We start from the raw sequence: 16,335 nt of genomic DNA on the forward strand, positions 1-16,335 counted from the left end.
CATATACACACACACACACACAGACAGACAGACACACACAGGCAGAGTATTCATCACAGAGGGAGGTTGAAATCTTGTTCAATGTTTGCTCTGCACTGCACTGTTCGGTCAGTGTCCTGTTTACATGACAAGAGTCCACTTGCTGAACAAAGAGTTCCACTGGATATGAAATAAATGGTGCTGTCGTTCCTCACAGTGTATTTGGTACAATATATTCAGAAAGAATCTGACTATTTTTTGCTACACTTTGTAGTCAAGAGAGTTACAATGGTGTACCCATGACATACTCATAAAACAGACTACAAAATCTGCAAAAAGTGCACCATACAGATGGTATTCATAAAAATGTCAGAATGTAAGTGTTCAAAAAAAACATACGTTACACAAGTACATTCTGGAGAGGAGCTGAACTGTGCAGTTTTGGGACTGCAGCCTGACATCGTCTATTCACACCCTTAATTACTGTTGTGATAATGAAGAATGAACATTTTAAATTAAGAGAGGAACAGAAAGGGAGAGGATTGACTGCTGCCTCAGGCCAGGGGGAGGATGGAGGGGGAGGAGAGAGAGAGAGAGTGAGAGAGAGAGATAGAGAGAGAGATAGAGAGGGGTCTACACCTGGCTCTTTTTTAGTGATTTTAGAGAAAGAGAGCATGAGTGAGGGAGATCATCCAGAGTACGGTTTAACAGTGAGCTAGAGAGAGAGAAGGTGAGAGAGACAGAGAGAGGGTGAGAGTGAGAGAGAGAGAGAGAGAGAGAGGGAGAGAGAGAGAGAGAGGGAGAGCTCCTGGCATGGCGTGGATCACAATGGCTTCCCGGACCCACTTCCTTCAGTTCTGTGTGCTCTGCACTTTCCTTCTCACCACCGCGGACAAGAGGGGTAAACATTCCCATTCCACACTCCTTTTATAATACACACTAACGTAAATGCTCCTGTTGCACACCCACTTTACAAAACACGCAACTGTAAATATTCCTGTTCCACACCCACTTTACAAAACACACTAATATTTTTTTAAACTATATTTTCGTAACTTTGTTAACTTTGGTTTTGAGTCCAGGAAGTGTTCATCAATACCATCCTACTGTTATTCTCACACCATTCTTTATGTGCCTGAAGAATCCTGCCTTGACATTAAATTACTTCTCATGTTACCCGAATGACTCTGTGAGGTTACCTGCCTGACTTTCTCAGGTCACCAGTGTGCCTTTCTCAGGTCACCTGAGTGACTTTTCTCAGGTTATCTGTGTGACTGACATTCTCAGGTCACCTAAGTGACATTCTCAGGAAAACTCAGGAGGACTTTCTCAGCATACCTGTGTGACTCTCAGCATACGTGTGCCTTTCCAAGGTTACCTGTGTGACTGACGTTCTCTGTCCGCAGTGTTTCGTTCTCAGTCAGAGGCCGACACCGTCCTTCAGAGGCCCCGGAGGTCAAACTCTTTCTTCCTGGAGGAGATACTGCAGGGGAGCCTGGAACGGGAGTGTTTCGAAGAGACCTGCGACTACGAGGAGGCCAGAGAGTACTATGAAGACACCCCCAAAACAGTTTGTAACCGTCTGCAATTCAAATATCCAACATACCATCAGCCGCCATAATTCCACTCGGCTACCATTTCCTTGAACAACCCTGTTTCATTAAATGGCCAAGCCTAGAATGTGGCTCTGATCCCTCCCTCTATAAAATGAATGCTTCCCAGATAACATCCATCCAATTCTGTTAGGGTAATTAGTTTGCAACATGGATGTCAGAACAATTGAATATAATAAATGGCTAGCTTAGAACCAGGCATTGTAGCTTGACAATGTTAAAATACCAATAATTTGGGGCTTGTGAGTGGGGAAGGGAGTTGAAACCTGACCATCTCAGAGCTGTTCTCCGTTTCGAATCTCAAGAAGTGACTCATAGCTGACCATAGCACAACAATGGTCAACTCATAACAGTGTGTTACAGGTGTTTTTAAGCTCACATATATCCCCATTCACCTTTGTGTTCCCTACAGGATGCCTTCTGGGCAAAGTATCAAGGTGAGTTTCACTTCAGCCTCTTTTAAACTGTCTCCCCTATGTGTAATCTGTGCACCAGCTCAGCTCTCTTCCTCCTCCGCCTCCTCCTCCTCTCCCTCACTACAGATGGGGACCAGTGTATCCCCAACCCCTGTCTCAATGGTGGCAACTGCACGGATAAAGTTGGTGGATACAGCTGTGCCTGCAAAGAGCCTTATGATGGAGTGAACTGTGAGAGGGGTAAGAAAGGGGGTCTTGGGTGGAGGGAGAAGAGAGGGGTATATGGGTAAGAGGGGTACATGTGGTATACAGGGGTTGGACTTCATTGTTTACTGCTGCACAGGGATAAGGGAACTGATCATAACTCGCTAGCTGTATAACTGACTGACCTGCTGTACACAGCTTTACAACAGTGACAGACACACACACAGAGTTATAGAGAGAGGGTGTCCAACCATCGAGCTACAAGAACTGGAGACAGCTTCTGCTTACTAGTTCCATGGATTCCTATGGGAGCAGCTCATTGGCACTTGAAGGCAGTTCATGGAGGCTGCCATTTCTGTCTATGGGCCTCTTGGCATTGGGTACCTAAACATGAAGGGATGAAGGGACATGAAGGGATAATATAATTGGGTTGGGGTAAATGTGGTTGGGGAATTGGGGAAATTTGCTTTTTGCACCAGAGGCTTAATAAACTGCAAAACCAGCAGTAAACACTGGAGTTTGCGTGCTTCTGAGGGAATGTCCATCCCTGGTTCCCTGGTGTGAACAAGCCACATCTGTGTGACCCTGTGCATGCCTCGGTGACTGTGTATCACAGCGCGCTGCTGTGTGTCTCTGTGTGAACAGACGTGACCCAGTGCCATTCAGAGGGACCCCTGTCATGTGACCACTTCTGCAGGCCCATGGACAACTCATATCACTGCTCCTGTGTCGAGGGGTACAGCATTCACACTGACGGACGGACCTGTCTGCCTGAGGGTACACACACACACACACACATACACACATACACAGACACACACCACTCACACACACCTGAGAAGCAGACAGGGAAGTGGTTCTGATCCATGATGTTCTCTCAGCCCAGCATGCCTGTGGGAGGGCACCATTACCAAGGCTCAGTGAGCAGAACCGGCCCAACCCGAAGTCCAGTCTGGCCAGCCTGCTGTGTCAGCAAGGCCGCTGCCCATGGCAGGTCAGTCCCCCTGCGCACACACAGCCACACTCCTTGGCTTTCAAGTGGCATTGGATTTACAGTCCATACAAGTTTTCCACCGGAAAACGGATGATCAAATAGGGGGAAATTGGGTTTCTAGATGCAGCACAAATTGCCGGAGTTGTGACGTCCTCGCTCTTCCCAATATGGCCAAGTCCTCCGTGAACCATAAGAAATGTCATACAACGAAGTCATAAGTGAACCACAGCTACACATTTAAAACACAGAGGCATTCTGTGACGACATGAATGAGTCAGATGATGTTTTGATGTATACCGCATTACATCACATGAAAGCAGGGTTACAGCGTGTGAAAGCTCAGCTGTGCCCTCCTGCCGTTGGCCAGGTCAGGCTGCTGGATGATGCAGGACAGGAGCTCTGCAGCGGAGTGGTCCTGGGGCAGCGCTCCATCCTGACGGCTGCAGCCTGCGTCTCCGAGTCCAAGAGCATCCTGGTCTCGCTCAGTGAGTCACATCCCCAGCAGCTGCTAGCCTGCGACCGCAACGCAGACACAAACCTTCCCGCTCTATTCCTGACTGCAACGCAGACACAAATCTTCCCGCTCTATTCCTGACTGCAACGCAGACGCAAATCTTCCCGCTCTATTCCTGACTGCAACGCAGACGCAAATCTTCCCGCTCTATTCCTGACCGCAACGCAAATCTTCCTGCTCTATTCCTGACTGCAACGTGTACATGTTCTTTATATATTCAATAGAGCACATGCGAAACATGTTGTTTTATACCAGAGAGTATCATTGAGGCCACATTTTTTTTTTTTTGGCCTTTTTCAGCTTTATTGGATAGTATATAGTATAGAGAGACAGGAAGAATGGGAGCGAGAGAGAGTATGCGGCTCGCAATGAGCATGCGGTCAGTGCTCTACAGGCTGCGCCACCGAGACACCCAAGGCCACATTTTTGATGTGAGGGGCGACATGGCTCAGGCAGTAAGAGCAGTCGTCTGGCAGTCGGAGGGTTGCCGGTTTGATCCCACGCTCAGGCTGCGTCGAAGTGTCCCTGAGCAAGTCACCTAACCCCTAAATGCTCCTGACGAGCTGGTCGGGGCCTTGCATGGCAGCCAATCGCCGTCAGTGTGTGAGTGTGTGTATGAATGGGTGAATGGAGAAGCATCAATTGTACAGTGCTTTGGATAAAGGCGCTATATAAATGCCTGCCATTTTACTGTACATGGAAATGTTCTAGTTAATTGTCCTGTTGAACTGACCAAAACATGCCTAGTATGCCTTCTGAAGAACACAAATTTAATCTTAATTGGAAACTTGAAGTTGAATAGGCAACACTTTTTGGTCATTTTCTGCCCGGACCCAACTTTATGTTGCACTGTATACTTTTTTCATAAATGCTCAAATTGACTTCATTTTCCTTGTGGCTGTTCTAAACCAAAATATCTACTCATCTTAGAAGTTTGTAAGTCATACACCAAGTGGTGCTGATGTAGTAAGCAATCAAATATTGAAACAAAATTGTCAAGTGACACAATTTAGCATTTTTGAGCAGTATTTGAACTTTCTTCTGAACAGTGTATACTTTTTTCATAAAGCAGCATTCATCATCTGAAAGTAGACAGAAAAGTACACGATGATGCTCAAAATTTGAGATGAACCCACAAGTGACTTTTTGGGTGCCAATATCTCAAGAACAACAAATCCAATATGGCTAATGTTTTGCATGCTCTCTATTGAGTATATAATGACCGTTTACACAAAGTTTCAGCAAGTCACCCCCTACACCTCTAGCTGATTTTTCATGGAATGACCCCGCTCTTTTCCTGACTGCAACATCGAGACAAACCATCTCAAAATTCCCGCTCTTTTCCTCTGGCTGTGCTCCCACACAGGTGAGCCGACCGTTGACATTGGAGACCAGGTGCAGGTGTGGCCAGACGACAAGCCACGCCCTCCCAGGGTCCTGGGGCAGGTCTCCTCGGTGTCCCGGTTCTCCGTTCACAAGCGGTACCGGACGGGGGAGCCGGAGGACAACCTGGCCTTCCTGCAGGTGTACAGGTCCATACAGTTCGACACGGGCGTCTTCCCCGTCTGCGTCCCGGAGAAGGACTTCAGTGAGAACGTGCTGATGGAGCCGGGTCGGGAGGGCTTGGTGGCGGGGCGGGGGACAGGGGGCAAACGGGGCAGCCCAAACCGCCTGGCCTACCTGCCCCTGGAGGAGTGCCAGGGCAGCCTCAACGTGAGCTTCCCGCTCACCAATAAGATGTTCTGCATGGCGGGGTGGGGGGGTGGAAGCTGCGCCCTGCTGCCCGGGACCCCTTTGGTCAGCGTGCGGAAGAACACGGCCTTCCTCACGGGACTCATCACCTCGCCCCAGAAGCACAACTGCAGCCAGGGCCACGTCTTCACCAAGCTATCCCGCTACCTGCCCTGGATCCGCCAAGAGCTCAGCCTCTCTGAGAAGTGAAGGCGTCCATTGGTCATGTGACCTCCACCTTCAGGGCTCCACAGCTGCCACGCCTGCATCAGCACTTCGTCCATAGTGGCCCTGTAACAGTACTAGTGCCCCAGTGACTGCTGCTGGGAACTTAAAGGTAAAGCAGGAGCATTCGTTGGGACTGACCATTTGTATACACCCTCTGGAACCCACACAATCTTTTACCACAGAGGTATCAAATAAAAGGCTTGTGTTCCAACATTACAAATCAGTCTCGTCTTTATTTCACACTTAAAGTACAAAAAAGAAAGCATAGGAGATAAACAAAAACATTACACCTGAAATATTAACCAGCTGCACAGGTATGGCCGACAGATGGGATTCTGGGTACTAGTTTCATACAAAGAGGACAGAAGGGATTCTGGATACTGTAGTTTAAGACACAGAAGACAGAGAGGGAAAGGGATTCTGTTTGCTAACCACCAATTTCTGATGCTGGTGAGAGATGTAGCCTTTGATGTGACCCTGAGAGAAAGACAGAGAGACAAAGTGCTTCAGACCCCATGCTCACACATGAATCCATCCCCAAGTTGGGTTTCACAGTAGTCACAGGTCAGATTTCACAATGTCTGTCAGTTAGGGATGGGGAGTCGTTTAGATTTCGCAGATACCGATGATAAAACAACACTTTGGAAATGGTGCCTGTTTTTAAACGGTGACTGAACTGATACCTCCTTGAAAATAAAGAGAGAATTACAGATTTTTTATTGCAAAGGCATAGACATTTTACAATTTAATTATACTTATAAATTAAACTGTTTTACTTTTGACATTTTGACCGAGTTTAACATCAGCAAACGTGCTAAAGTAGTCTATATCTGCTGTCGCTGACTGAATTGGCAGAGCAAGTGTGTAAGACAGCTAGTCAGAATGTGTGTATGACCTAACTGAGGCATTGGATTTGCACTGTGATTCAGTCCTGTCGGTTGTATCAGAACCGGTGCCATCACAATAGAGATATGGTTGAAAGGGAGTCCCTGTAGGAGATGGGAGGGGTCTCACCATGTAGATGAGGTTGGCCAGGATACACTGCACCTCGTCGATGTCCACCTCCTCTACCTGCATCATCTTCAGAGAAACCAGAAAGGCATCCAGAGGCAGCTGGTGGGTCTTCAGGAGCTGGTACCTGCACAGGAGAGTCAACACCTCCATCAGCACAGGAGAGTCAACACCTCCGTCAACACAGGAGAGTCAACACCCCCGTCAACACAGGAGAGTCAACACCCCCGTCAAGACCCCCGTCAGCACAGGAGAGTCAACACCCCCGTCAGCACAGGGGAGTCAACACCCCCGTCAACACAGGGGAGTCAACACCCCCGTCAGCACAGGAGACTCAACACCCCCGTCAGCACAGGAGAGTCAACACCCCCGTCAGCACAGGAGAGTCAACACCCCCGTCAGCACAGGAGAGTCAACACCGCCGTCAGCACAGGAGAGTCAACACCCCTGTCAGCACAGGAGAGTCAACACCCCCGTCAACACAGGAGAGTCAACACCTCCGTCAGCACAGGAGAGTCAACACCCCCGTCAGCACAGGAGAGTCAACACCCCCGTCAGCACAGGAGAGTCAACACCCCCGTCAGCACAGGAGAGTCAATACCCCCGTCAGCACAGGAGAGTCAACACCTCCATCAGCACAGGAGAGTCAACACCCCCGTCAGCACAGGAGAGTCAACACCCCCGTCAGCACAGGAGAGTCAACACCCCCGTCAGCACAGGAGAGTCAACACCCCCGTCAGCACAGGAGAGTCAACATCGAGCGTTCCCTTCCCCAGCAGCAGCACTCACACTTTCTTAAACAGGTTCCTGTACGTGATGATCTTCAGCTTCTCCAGGATGAGGAAGATGCCACAGCGGATAAAGAAGGTCTCGTGTTTGGCCAGCGCCTCGTTCAGGAGGAGCAGATTACCCTCGCTATCAGGAGGAGAGGGAGCAGGGGGAGAGGTGAAAGAAAAAAAACAGCAACAGCTTGAGTGGGCCGACAAAGGTACAGTAAAGCCTGCGCTTTTATTTTGAAAGGACGTGATTAAAGCCTAACATGGCCTGTATTTGGAAAGCTTCAGGTGTCTCAGGGTCATGAGGAACATTTACCTCATTACTTCCTTTTAAATCCAGCTACACACTAACTGAGACGGTATCGTGCAAAACACACAAGTAAACTGCTCTTTTCAAACAAACATCTGACAGCTGTTGTTGGATGCCTTTTATCATTTACAGCAAATGCATTGTTATTTTTAGACAGAAATGTATAAACAGCATTGAGAACACAAAAGTGTACAGTGACATTTAAAGATTGCCTAACTGTTACCCAAACAGTCTGTGTCACTGATGTAGTCACCTTCACATCAGTTGCCGCTGAACTCTGAACACAGCATGCTGGGAAATGATTTCGCAATGAACGCACCCCCACCCCTCCCCCACCAAAAAAGAGATCAAAGATGTCTAATTCTCAGGCACAAAAAGATCATACTCTACATTGTTTGGTAAAAGATTATTATTTATCCAATCAGATACAGTTTGCATTATTGAACATTTTGCAATTTCCTAAATTAACAGTAACTTGTTTTCATAAAGAGGTGAATAGTGCATACAAAACATACATTTTCCCCATTATATAAAACGCAATTGAAGTATTTTTAAAGGCATGGTCAATTCATATGCTTCCATAATTAATCCTATGTGTCAGTACAGAGAGCAGGGCATATACTGTGAAGATGAAGAGATGTCATTCGATCAGTTACCTCACACCCTTTGTGACATCAGAGAACTGCAAGAGGTCGTACTTCCTGAGGAGCTGATGAGTGGGCATATGACCCTAAGAACACAACGGTATCATGAAGACATCATCAATGTGAAAACACTGCAGTACCAAACAGAAACACACTGCATAGTGCCAGCTCTCCCTATTGTACAATTCACTGAGTAGTTCAGACACACTCATTACATTTACATTTACATTTTAGTCATTTGGCAGACGCTTTTAATCCAAAGCGACTTACAAGTGCATAGGTTCTACCATAAGTCAGAGCATCACATCCAGAAACTAGCAAAATACACAGGAAATGCTGTTCTAAACATAGTTGTCATCAGAATTTTTTTTTTTTTTTTTTTTTTTTTTTGGGGGGGGGGGGGGGGGGGGTAGACAAGGATAGGGATATCACAAAGGAGGGGCATTAAATACAAGTAACACACCTAATCAATGCCAGCCATTACATTACATTACAGTTATTTAGCTGATGCTTTTATCCAAAGCGACTTACAGTTGATTAGACAGACTTCATTATGTTGATTAGTATGGCAAATATTTAAGGTTTTTTGAAGCGGATACAAAACACTGATCTATTACAGGTGAAAATGTAGTCACGTCATGGCTCAACGTCAATCAGTCTTGTAGCCGTGATGCAGGTTGACAAATTGTTGGGAGGGAAATGTACATTGATCTGCTATTTTTCTAGTCTTCCAAAATAGTTCAGTCACAGACAGTGTATAAAATAATACAGGAAGCACTAAATAAACAACTTTGTCCTCATTTCTACCACATTTTCATTGGTTGTTTATCCCACTTCTCGTCATCTGAGGACATATCTGATTCAGGCAGAATAACAACTATATTGTAAACAGCTAAGAGTTTACACAGCAAACATATGGTACACAACCCAACTTTAACATCACGCTTTGAATCATTTGCTACAGTTCAAAAATGAAGAAAAGCACTCTTTGCTTCAAGCACTCAGCTTCCACACGATGCAAGCAACTTCAAAAAAATGTCTGAAGGTCTATGCGATTGAGGGTTATGTGAAGGTATTCAACAGTGCTACACCTCACTTTCCCACACTGTCATCTACTGACCCCAAACCACAAGTTCCTGTTTAAACCGCGGTTTGTAAAGCAAGTCGAAGTGATCAGTTAAAAGAAAAGGAAACGCTGCCATCTGCTCCTCCCGCTCAAACTATCGGCACACACATTTGCCATCAAGCCTGCGACAACAGTACACATCTCTGTCGCTCCTGTGTTCTCAGTTACCCTCATTTATCCTGAAATAATGATGTCCGTGTTTAAATACCCATGTAAATCAACCTTAAAACACATCAGTGCAGCAGTGTTTTTGTGTGAGTCAGAGTAGCAGCTCACTGATCAGTTTTCAGACATGTACGACAGTGACAGTGTTTGGGGCGCGCTGCACTCAGCCTCACCAGCAGCATTTTCACAGGCAGGAGGTAGATCAGGACCAGACGCTTGTTCCTCTGACAGGAGCGGTGGCAGTGATGGAAGGCAAAGGATAAATATTCCTCCGCTGGGGAAAAAGGGAACCGAGAGGGGGACAGGTGAGAGGGAATGTCTGATGTGTACGGCCTTGGCTTCATATTGGCCATGTTTTAAATATGCACAGGCAATAAACCAGTTATAGACTACTCTTTGACAGGTTGTGACTGTGTATTGTAGACAGGTAGGAAGGATATAGCACAGTTAGTGACTATGTAGGACGGGCAGGGACTGCGTATGGGTCGAGTGGCGACTGGACCTCACCCAGTTTGAAGTCGCTGTCGAACATGGCCTTTCGGCCCACGTAGTACTTGTATGTGACCCTCTGGGCCATGCTGTAGTCGTCCTTCAGGTTGGAGCTGTCGATGGCCCGGATCAGCGGCTTGCACAGGTGCAGCTTGTTAATCTGGGTCAAATGAGCGGGGTTCAGTTACCGCCAAAACTGGGTGTCTCCAAGAGAAAATTCCAGTGGTAAATGAAGACTAATTTGAAATCATTTTGTGTCTGCAAAGGCAAACAACTGTGAATACACATGGCTGAGGAGACCAGCATTGACACAGAATAGAATAGCTTTGTAGACATATGTGTCCACAAACACACAGAGCTCTCCCACCTTGAAGTAGATCTTGAAGAGCTGGTTGATGAGGAACAGCATCCCCCACTTCTTGGAGTCGTCAATGCCAGCGCGACTGCAACAGGATAGACAGGGATGTTGGCTTCAGCGCAGACAGAGAACTGCACACTCCTGTGTTGAAGTGTGTGCGCATATTTTATGGGTCTGAGAGGATTATGAGTCTCCTTTTCAGGTGCTTTCTGTAATCATGGGTCCCCTCATTCTGTATGTGATATTTGGAGCTCCACACTGGGTTATAATAGTTGATTTTGGTGTGCGCTCGCAAGAGATTTGGGGTTCCACCAATATTTTTTAGGTTTAGGGTCCTGCGAGATGCGAGACATGTGGGGTCCTAACGATGAGTGTGTGAGATTTATGGATCTCACATACACTGTAATGGCAAACGCTTGGCATTTATATAGCACCTTTAAAATTGCGGTACAATTTTTCACAATTGTAAAAAAGCGCAGTACAACTGATGCACACACTGACACACTAACAGCGATTGGCTGCCATGCAAGGCACCAACCAGCTCGTCAGAAGCATCTAAGGGTTAGGTGACTTGCTCAGGGACACTTCGACACACCCAGGGCGGGATCGAACTGGCAACCCTCAGACTGCCAGACGACTGCTCTTACCACCTGAGCCAATGTCACACCACTGTGTGTGTGTGTGTGTGTGTGTGTGTGTGTGTGTGTGTGAATAATGCGCTGGGCGGAGGGCAGCTCACTTGTCGCTGGCACACACACGGAAGCAGCTCATGAGCTGCTCAGCTGCCTTCTCCAGCATGTCTCCCAGCTTCCCCTTCCCTTTCTGCAGCTGCTGCTCCGCCTGCAGCACACAGAGCACCGCGGGGATCAGAAACACAGCACACAGAGCACAGCAGGGATCAGAAACAAAGCACACACACAGAGCACCGCGGGGATCAGAAACACAGCACACAGAGCACAGCTCTCACACAGAAAACAGCGTTCACACAGAGCATAGCACTCACAGAGCACAGCGGGGATCAGAAACACAGCACTCACACAGAACACAGCGCTCACAGAGCGGGGATCAGAAACACAGCACTTACACATACATACACACAGATGCATGCACAAACACACACATGAACACACACACACACAGTACCTAGTTTCTATTCCCATTAGCCATCATGCACAAACACTCATCACTCATATGAGACTGCATTAATCCAATAACATGTGTCCAATAATACCACACTGTCACTAGCCTTGTAAACACTTACATTGTTGGCAAATATTCGTAGGTCAAGGGCAACAGCAAACATCACTGGCAAAGCCCTGGAAAGAACAGAAACATTTTCATTTCACCCTGAAAACAGTCTGACCACATTGGTGGTCAAGGGCAACAGCAAACATCACCGGCAAAGCCCTGAAAAGAACAGAAATATTTTCATTTCACCCTGAAAACAGTCTGACCACATTGAACAGTATCCAACCATCCAACTTCTCACCAATTCTCTTCTTTGTGTGCTTGGAATGCCTTTAGGAATGATGTACCAAATTAAGGAAAGAAACAAGACATGGAAAACTCTGACATTTAAGAGCAATAATCAGTAAGTCATTCAGTTAGCAGAGCTTACTAAAAGAACTAGTACTAGAACTTACAAACAGAATTCATACATTTATATTTGTCTTAGCCTGTACATTTTATGAGCCCGTACGATGCTCCTACAGGAGTGCTCACAGTCAAAACTTGTTGAGGAGAATTCCTTCCATCTGCAATACTATGTCGACCACCACTGGCCTAAAGGCTAGAAGAATTCTTGAAGAGCATGAACATTTTCTTGATTGAATGAGAATCAAGCACACTGCTCTACCTTTCTCAGAAAAACAGTGGTACAATTTCTGCACAGTTCCATATAACACTGCAGGCTATACTGCCTCCTAGTGGCTAATGTAATTACAGCAGGGGAAAGCAGGATCGTTGGGATATCCCAGTGATAACACAGTGGTTAGTTAGTGAAGGATATTGAACCACCACTGTCTGGCATCGGTAGGCCTCCACAAAGTCATGGTTCGACACTGCAAACGTGCACCTGTAGCAGAAAGAGGCAAATATGAGGCGTTAGAACCCAGAGATGCACACGCCACACATGCATACCGACACACCGATAAACACTCATCTGCACAGGCTGAGGTTATAACCCTAAGGTTCATGGTTAGGTGGAGCATCTCACAGAGGCAGCTGCTGGCACAAAGTCTGTGCAGTCGCAGTAGCATTTTTGCATCGGAGTGCCTCCAGTTTCTTATTTTATCCTGTTATTTTGTATTTGCACCAAGTTCATTTTGCTTGGTAATCCTTTGTTTAAAAATGATTTATTTACAAGCAGGGGACCAGCTTGCCGTTTAGGATCATAACTGTTATATGAAAGTGAGTTAGTTCATTCAACTGTGAAGGTGACTGTGGGTGTAATTTATGTTGGAGCTCTTTGGCACCACAACAACATTCTTGTTTAGGGCCACCAAAACCCTAGGACTGGCTCTGCTACAGTGCTGTTAAGAGAGGACTGAAGCTCAACGAATCATTCACCTAAAGTCCCAGACCCACTTGCTCACATACCTCAGGTGTGCAGCGACCATTTCATCATAGGGCGGTTCCAACACCTGCTGACACTTCTCCTCTGGACTGGAAAGCTGTGTGCGCACAAAGCTTTGCTCAGGTTACAGCACTCACACTCAGGGATGCATGGAGTTGCATTTCCTGCTTTCTTGACTCATAGCATGTCTCTGTTACGCCATGCTACGCAAACGGCGCCCTACCTGTAGACGCGGGTTGGCAACATGTGGATGTTTGAATGACATTAGTTCTGCGCAGAATGACCCGTCTCTGGTTTCAATGGCCTCCAGTACCTGATGCATCAATTATGAAATATGAGGATATACGTGTCAGTCTCCCACAGGAAAACAACCGAGGAAGGTTGTAAGCTGAATATGTTCAAGTAAAATTTCATTTAACTAACTTATTTCTAAATTAGTCCACATTCATGCCATAAGTTATGTTGGGGTTATATGTAATATATTTTAAATAATAACGGTCTATGTTGGTAAGCAATGCAGAACAGTAATATGATTGTAAAGGTAGACAGCGTATATCACATTAACAAAAAAGAGATTTAACTGTTCCAGCAAGCTAACGCTGAGTTAGCTAACTTAAGATATGTTAGCTACATGTCGATTGCTCTAACGCTAGCAGTTTATGCATTTACCTGTTGTAGGTACTGGTTAATTGTTATATGTGCCATGGTGGTCCTTCAGCGAATCTGTTAAAATTGGAGGCAGATAAGAAAACGTAAATATTAGGCTACTTGACGTTAGTAAGATAGCTAGCTTGTCCCTAGCATGGAATCCGTTACTTGGCTAACATATCAAGTTCTAATCCACTTCCATGAGGTCGAAACTCACAGACGCATACACAGTCCATGTAATATTTCTAAATCTATTTATATTATTGCAGTTATCTTTAGAAAACACATTACCTGGTTATATAGCAATACTTCTAAGACAGCCAGCAGGCTAACATCGCTAACCGGCTCCAGGATGTTGTCAGTGTGTTGAAAGGTCACCATGAGGTTGTACATCCTGTTAAGGATGTCAGTATTAAGCACTGAACTCTATGATAATCACATACACTCTAGCTATATATTTTCACCCACATAACTGATCTTGGTAACGGACTGTGTTCCGTATATTTTTCACTAAATCGAGGACATCCAGAGCAGCATTCACCAGCAAATAGGACATTTTTTTAAAAACAAATCTAGCAACTTGTCACCTTGACGGCAAGCGATTATGAAAGATCTCGTGTGAATCGGCAACTCTTAATCACGTCGTAAAATATAGCTAGATAATCAAGTACTCGAGCACAATTGCTTTGTGTGTCTAAAACAACAAGGTAGGCTATATTAAGTTGTTTTACCGAATCATTTATGTCAACATTCGACTATGTTCTCTAGTTAAGTCACTCAACCCATGAAATACGATAAGGGACACCACGCATACAACAGCAGATATGCGCCACTAGGTGGTAATCTGAGATTGAGCAAGTGGAGAAGCGGCGCAGTTTGGGAAATGCGAACGGCTTCATCCGTCAGACGTCATCGAAAAAGGGGATATGTAGAGGATTCGGAAACAGATGTTGTTTATCATAACCGTGGAGATAGTAATTAGATAGTAGCCGTGTTTGCAAGATTCGATTCTAGCCTGTGCTAGCCTGCAACAAGGACTAGTCCTTCAGCAAGAGTTGCCACTGGAGACTCACGACCTTACAGTATTTGTAGGCCTACATTTATATTCTGATTTATTTATGAAGAGGTCATCAATATTTCAGATAAATAGTGTTGATGAAACAGTGTAGCTTTATGATTATTAATGACAGTGTATTTTGCATGCAAGTAAAAAGAAACTCCAATGAAATGAAAAAGGGCAGCTGAGCAAAATTAGGGAAGAATGTGCCTTCAGACCTACAAGTGCTGTAGGCTACCAGTATAAATGGTGTATAGATATTCTGTGAGTCTAACTCTATATGTGCCTCCAATTCATTTTCCAACATCACCTGATTTTTTTTAAAACTCCACTCTTGTCCAGAAAAGTAATCACTTAAGAGTTAAATGTTTAGCTGGTAGAATCTTGACTGACTGGTTCTATAATCCCCCAATTTGGTCCAACTACTCATATTACTGACAGATCAAAATCTATAAACTGTTCCTTTGGAGTAAACAAGGACTAAATATTAGTAGCGCAATAAAACATAGAGAAGATTCACTACCCGAGTCAAACATCTCTGCCGCTGAGTCTGTGTTCAGTGTGCGTGCCCCCCCCCCCCCCCCCCCCCACTCTCTGATTAGATTTCCACCAGTGTATAACTCCTTAGGAAAACAAATTAAAGCTAGGAAGGGAGAGCTGTGTACGCTGCAGCCCAGGAGTGGGATCTGCTAAGAGGGTCCTAATATCCTGAGTCACTCTGTCGCATCACTGTGGAATGTAGAGGCAGCCGCTGGAACTCTGTGACTGAGTGACTGAGCTGCACGTTTGTACCTCCGTGCCCCAGTACTTCTACGCCGTCTGTTAGCCATGCCTCTGGCCTTCCAGAAATTCACAAAAGGTTGTTTAAAATAATCAATATCTCTACGCTTGGGAGAGGAGAGTTAGGCTCAGGGGTGTGGGTAGAACATAAATAAAAAAAAACGAAAGTCATATTCTTCCTAAGAGATCTATTAACTCAATGAAATCAATTGATTCTAATTCAGTTAAGAAGAGAAAGAAAATCTCAAAGTTTGTGGGTGCAATATACATATAGCAAGACTTCTACTTTCTGATCCCTGGACGTTCCACCTACACAGTTGTCACAACGAATGTCTGTTTCACGGCTTGGACAAGGCTAAGAAAAGTTGTTGAAAATGCCGTTCCACAATGAATTCTGTAGCATTGTCATTATGAGTGCTTCACATTCTATACTGAGCATGCAGTTACTTATCACTAGATTTTTAAAATGAGAGTGTGAAGAGGTGTGACTGAGTGATTATAACTCTCTTACTCTAGGGTGGAGGAATCGTGCGTGTGCCAGTGTTAAACTCAAAATTCAAAGAGTATCTGTACATTTCTTATTTCCAATGTGTTCAAATGTGAGAGAAATGTTCCATTTATAAGTGAGAATATATTGTGTGCGTGTGCACACACAACTGCGCAAATACAAACTGAAAATGGTCAACTTATACAGAACAAATTAGTGTCAATGTTAAG

General features: G+C 45.4%; 2 protein-coding genes across 2 annotated transcripts; one reads left to right on the forward strand and one right to left on the reverse strand.

Annotated features, from left to right (window-relative positions):
• The first annotated feature begins 621 nt into the window (after positions 1-621).
• On the forward strand, positions 622-5,885 carry prozb (protein Z, vitamin K-dependent plasma glycoprotein b). The gene is made up of 8 exons (XM_061227174.1): positions 622-880; positions 1,386-1,549; positions 2,005-2,029; positions 2,135-2,248; positions 2,858-2,989; positions 3,094-3,206; positions 3,574-3,691; positions 5,087-5,885. The coding sequence occupies exons 1-8, from the start codon at positions 793-795 to the stop codon at positions 5,659-5,661; spliced, it is 1,329 nt and encodes a 442-aa protein (XP_061083158.1). The 5' UTR covers positions 622-792; the 3' UTR covers positions 5,662-5,885.
• Positions 5,886-5,892: 7 nt separating this feature from the next.
• On the reverse strand, positions 5,893-14,555 carry pcid2 (PCI domain containing 2). The gene is made up of 16 exons (XM_061227176.1): positions 14,513-14,555; positions 14,073-14,140; positions 13,803-13,856; positions 13,357-13,446; positions 13,157-13,230; positions 12,565-12,632; positions 12,048-12,087; positions 11,820-11,874; positions 11,298-11,398; positions 10,568-10,643; positions 10,219-10,360; positions 9,885-9,985; positions 8,433-8,506; positions 7,480-7,605; positions 6,694-6,817; positions 5,893-6,156 (listed from the first exon to the last, which is right to left on the reverse strand). Exons 3-16 carry the CDS (start codon positions 13,836-13,838, stop codon positions 6,067-6,069), a joined length of 1,197 nt encoding a protein of 398 aa, XP_061083160.1. The 5' UTR covers positions 13,839-13,856; positions 14,073-14,140; positions 14,513-14,555; the 3' UTR covers positions 5,893-6,066.
• Between the last annotated feature and the right edge of the window lie 1,780 nt (positions 14,556-16,335).

This window comes from Conger conger, chromosome 17, assembly GCF_963514075.1.
Source record: "Conger conger chromosome 17, fConCon1.1, whole genome shotgun sequence".
NCBI classification, from domain to species: domain Eukaryota; kingdom Metazoa; phylum Chordata; class Actinopteri; order Anguilliformes; family Congridae; genus Conger; species Conger conger.

Excerpts from the sequence above, each read along its gene's own strand:
- prozb (XM_061227174.1), top strand. The coding sequence starts at position 793 with ATGGCGTGGATCACAATGGCTTCCCGGACCCACTTCCTTCAGTTCTGT. Across the intron at positions 2,030-2,134 it reads CTTCTGGGCAAAGTATCAAG|ATGGGGACCAGTGTATCCCC; the intron begins GTGAGTTTCACT and ends CCCTCACTACAG. Across the intron at positions 2,990-3,093 it reads ACGGACCTGTCTGCCTGAGG|CCCAGCATGCCTGTGGGAGG; the intron begins GTACACACACAC and ends ATGTTCTCTCAG.
- pcid2 (XM_061227176.1), bottom strand. The coding sequence starts at position 13,838 with ATGGCACATATAACAATTAACCAGTACCTACAACAG. Across the intron at positions 13,447-13,802 it reads TTAACCAGTACCTACAACAG|GTACTGGAGGCCATTGAAAC; the intron begins GTAAATGCATAA and ends TTGATGCATCAG. Across the intron at positions 12,633-13,156 it reads ATGGTCGCTGCACACCTGAG|GTGCACGTTTGCAGTGTCGA; the intron begins GTATGTGAGCAA and ends TTTCTGCTACAG.